General features: G+C 52.8%; 1 protein-coding gene across 1 annotated transcript; it reads left to right on the top strand.

Annotated features, from left to right (window-relative positions):
* Positions 1-2,889: 2,889 nt before the first annotated feature.
* Positions 2,890-4,385, top strand: LOC114688482 (H-2 class I histocompatibility antigen, Q10 alpha chain-like; the record flags this gene model as incomplete). Its single annotated transcript, XM_037201774.1, has 3 exons — positions 2,890-3,559; positions 3,763-4,032; positions 4,216-4,385. Coding segments are annotated over exons 1-3 (576 nt in total), but the record flags the coding sequence as incomplete, so codon positions are not given.
* Positions 4,386-4,391: the final 6 nt, after the last annotated feature.

The following is a 4,391-nucleotide window of genomic DNA, read 5'->3' as shown; positions in this document are numbered from 1 at the left end:
AGGGATGAGGAGGAACAGGCACAGGACATGGAGCTTGTGGAGACCAGACCTGCAGGGGATGGGACCTTCCAGAAGTGGGCAGCTGTGCTGGTGCCTTTTGGAGAGGAGCTGAAATACACATGCCATGTGCAGCATGAGGGTCTGCCTGAGCCCCTCACCCTGAGATGGGGCAAGTAGAGCTTTGGGTGCCAATGGGACTAAGATACCTGGAGCTTTCTACAGACCCTGGGCAGAGTCAGGCCTGAGAGCTGGAACCATGACCCTCACCTTCCCATCCTTCCTTTTCTTTCCTAGAGTCTCCTCAGTCCATCCCCATCATGACCATTGTCTGTGCTGTCCTTGGAGCTGTGCTGATCTTAGGTTTTATCATTGGAGGTGTTATGATGTGGATGAGGAAGAAGACAGGTATGGAAGGACAAGGTCTGGTTTTTTGTTTTTGTTGTTGTTATTATTGTTGTTTGTTTGGTTGATTTGTTTTCGTTTCTTGTTGTTGTTATAATTTAGCAGGTTCAGAAGGGTGCATTGTGAATGGGAAGCAACACACACACACACACACCCCATGTGCACACCCATGCCTATCTCTGGGTCTGCATGCTGACAATCACTTTACTGTAAAGCACTTGGAAAATGAAGAACACATTCATAACCCTGATGATGGAGGTGAATGGGGGCATGATTCTCAGAGATCAGAGGCCAGAGGGGAATGTTCCTGCTAGGACCGACCTCCAGACTGGCATTGGTTCATTTCCTGCATACCTCCTTCCCCATGCCTCCTGACCCAACTGTGGTCTGCACTCACAATTCTGAAAGCTTGCTGAGGACCAGGACTTCCCTGGTCTCTCACAGCTTTTCTTCTCACAGGAGGAATAGGATGCTATATTACTGCTGGAGGTCAGTATGTGAGGGAAGAATTATCTCTGAATAGGGATAGAAGCCGAGCTGATAGTTTCTTGTAGGGCCCTGGCCCCCATTTTGGGTAGCTGTTGCCTTGCTTGCTGACCTTGACCTTGATGTCCTCCCTGTGCTAATTCCCTGCAAGTTTCCACGCTCCTGAATGCTTACAGGAGGTTCCTTGTTTGTGTATCCTGCATATTGGGCATTAACAGCTTAGATGCAAGATTGTAAACATTAGTAGTGAACTGCTACCCTCTGGGGTTCATCCATTGTGCTGTAAGCCTGTATTTAATGTTTCCTCCCTCTTTCTTTCTATCTTTTTTTTTGTTTGTTTGTTTTTTTGTTTTGTTTTGTTTTGTTTTTCGAGGCAGAGTTTCTCTGTGTAGCTTTGCGCCTTTCCTGGAACTCACTTGGTAGCCCCAGCTGGCCTCGAACTCACAGAGATCAGCCTGCCTCTGCCTCCCGAGTGCTGGGATTAAAGGCATGTGCCACCACCGCCCGGCTCCTCCCTCTTTCAATAAACAGCATTTGGCATTCTGCTGAGGCGAATGGCCCGCTGTCTCTTGTCTCTGTTTTCCGATCCACAGCCCCTTGCCCGGACAAGGTGAACAGGTGGTGGTAGCCGGGCTTTATTGCTACAGTTTCACCTCCAGCCCCACTTGTCAGGTTATTTCTCCTGCAGGCAGGGACAGTGCCTAGAGCTCTGACTTGTATCTGGAGGCTTGAAAAGGTGACACCCTAGGGCCTGGGATTGGGGCTGAGGCATTGAGGAGAGGACTGGGGCTCAGGGCCTCTGGTACTTAGACCTCTCAGTGAGTGGTGGGCCTTTGAGAGGTCTTTATATTGACTTTCTTGACTCTTGTTCTTTATCTCAGAACAGCTGCCTCGTGGGACTGAGGGACTAGTTCTGACTTAAGAACCAATGATTCTCATTCTTAAGTTTTTCCTGTGCATCAATATGACTCACTGGGAAGCCCAGCCCTTTCCACCAGGACCCTGTCCCTGCACTGCCTGTGTTCCCTTCCACAGCCAACCTTCCCGGTCCAGCAGGCAGGAGGGGACATCTCCATCCTGTCACCTCCATACTGCCCTGAGCTGCAGCCCCTGACTTCCCAACTGAAATAAGGATCTGAATGTGAACTTGATGTTCATGTCCTTGACCTGAAAGATGGCAGGTTAAATTAATGGAGAGAATTCTTTTTTTTTAAGATTTATTTATTTATTATGTATACAGCATGTATGACTGCAGGCTAGAGGAGGGCACCAGATCTCATTACAGATGGTTGTGAGCCACAATGTGGTTGCTGGGAACTGAACTCAGGACCTCTAGAAGAATAGTCAGTGCTCTTAACCTCTGAGCCATCTCTCCAGCCCAATGGAGAGAATTCTTAAACTGTGATGGAGAAAAAAATGGCAGCAAGGAGAACCTTCCAGAATCCATGTTTTCTGTGCTGAGTGTCAGGGGGACAGGAGGAGTCTGTGGGAGCTGAGTGAGGATGGGGCTGTGCCAGGGGGATCTCAGTCCATGTGTGAATTGCTGTGGTCAGTCCTCAGCTATGTCCTCCTGGGCTCTTGTCCTTGTCACTTAGCATAACCACGTGCTGACAGACTCTGGTCACAGGACACAGGGGTGTCCCCAGCCCTGTCCTGTGTCCAGGATTGTGAGCAGCCAGGGCTGCAGTGTAAGGCCTGCCTGGCCTCAGTCCTGGCTGTAGCTTTTTAACCATCCTTCCTGTTTATTTCTTCTCTTCTTAGTTGTGTGGAGGAGTAACCCTGTGTCATTCCTGTGAGTGGTGCCTGTCTCATTCTCCTTTGAGTGTGACCACAATAGGGGTGTTTTTCCTGTCTCTGTCCCAACAAGGCCCCTGCACTCAGGAGGTGAGCTTCAGTCTCCTGAGCTCCTGCCTCCTTCCAGAGCTGTGGCCTGGAGTTTCTCCCCCTCACCCAATCTCTCAGAATCTAATGCTTGTGTGTTGGATCAGCAGAAAGGATTGATCCTCAGGGTCAGGTCCTGCTGGGACTGTGTTCTGCTCTGCTCCACTCCCTCTACCTCCCTGGCCTTGGGAATCCTGGTGCAGCCTCTGATGGTAACTCTGTAAGTCATCAGCAGAGTCTACTAGTGTGTGCAGCTAGGAAACAGTAACTTTGGTAATATTGGGATCAGCAGGCAACTCCTTTTGGGGGTAGAGCTTTCTACATAGCATATCTAAGTACAACTGAGAAGCTTAATGCGACAGTGAAGAATTCAATGGACAGTGGAGGTGAACACCTTTAATCTAGGCACTCCAGAGACCTCTCTCTCCCTCTTGCTCTCTGACTCATTCTCAGGCTCTCCCACACTCCATCTGGCTCTGAGGAAATCTGCCCGCTGTGTCATGAGCAGTCTGCAGAGCTTCCTAGTTAAGTAGATGCAGAGGAATTCTAGGGAGTGTCAGCAAGAACTGGAGCCCTTTACAGCAGCAGCCCGAGTCCGGAAACACCCCCAAGTGGGTGGAGAGATCCCGGACAGCCAACCATCGACAGACCCACATGGGCACCTGTTACGAAATTCAGACCGGCTGCTGGATGAGGCGTTCCAGATCTGAGGTGAGGACGATGGAGTCAGGCACGCGCATGCTGCTCCTGCTGCTGGCGGCCGTCCTGTCCCCGACCGGGACCCGCGCGGGTGAGTGCGGGGTCGGGAGGGAAACGGACTCTGCGGGGAGGGCGGGGACGGCCCCGGGGAAGCTGAGTCCCCGCTTTGCCCAGCCAGACCCTCCCGCCCTTCTCCACCGCGTCCCGAGCCCCGCGCGCTGCTCCCCTCCCGGCCCGCGCACCTGCCTGGGTTCCGGGGAGGAAGGTCGGGGTCTCACCGAGCGGCGCCCCCAGGCTCGCACTCGCTGCGGTATTTCTACACCATCGTGTCCCGGCCCGGCCTCGGGGAGCCCCGGTTCATCATTGTTGGCTACGTGGATGACACGCAGTTCGTGCGCTTCGACAGCGACGCGGAGACTCCGAGGATGGAGCCGCTGGCGCCTTGGGTGGAGCGGGAGGGACCAGAGTATTGGGAGAGGGAAACACAGAAAGCCAAGATCACCCAGCAGACTTTCCGAAGGAACCTGAGGGCCCTGTCCAGCTACTACAACCATAGCCATGAAGGTGAGTGACTGCGAGTCGGAAGTCTTAACCCCTCCAATTCTCCAAGGACAGACCCAGTGGCCCCTGGTGCCAAGTCCTAAGTTCTGCCCAAGACACAGACTGGGAGCTGGTTTCCTATTCAGTTTAGAGAAGGCAGTGGTGGGTGAGGCCGTGGAGCAGAGCTGACCACGGGGATGGGAACAGGCTCTCACACCATCCAGGTGATATCTGGCTGTGATGTGGATTCAAACGGACGCCTCCTCCGTGGATATGAACAATTCGCCTATGATGGCCGCGATTACATCTCCCTGAACCAGGACCTGAGAACGTGGACAGCTGCGGACAGGGTGGCCCAGATTACCCGGCTGGAGTTGGATAGC

The sequence above is a fragment of the Peromyscus leucopus genome, unplaced genomic scaffold (assembly GCF_004664715.2).
Source record: "Peromyscus leucopus breed LL Stock unplaced genomic scaffold, UCI_PerLeu_2.1 scaffold_1381, whole genome shotgun sequence".
NCBI classification, from domain to species: domain Eukaryota; kingdom Metazoa; phylum Chordata; class Mammalia; order Rodentia; family Cricetidae; genus Peromyscus; species Peromyscus leucopus.
Note: the sequence above shows the minus strand (reverse complement) of the source record. Positions and strands in the feature narration are given on the sequence as shown.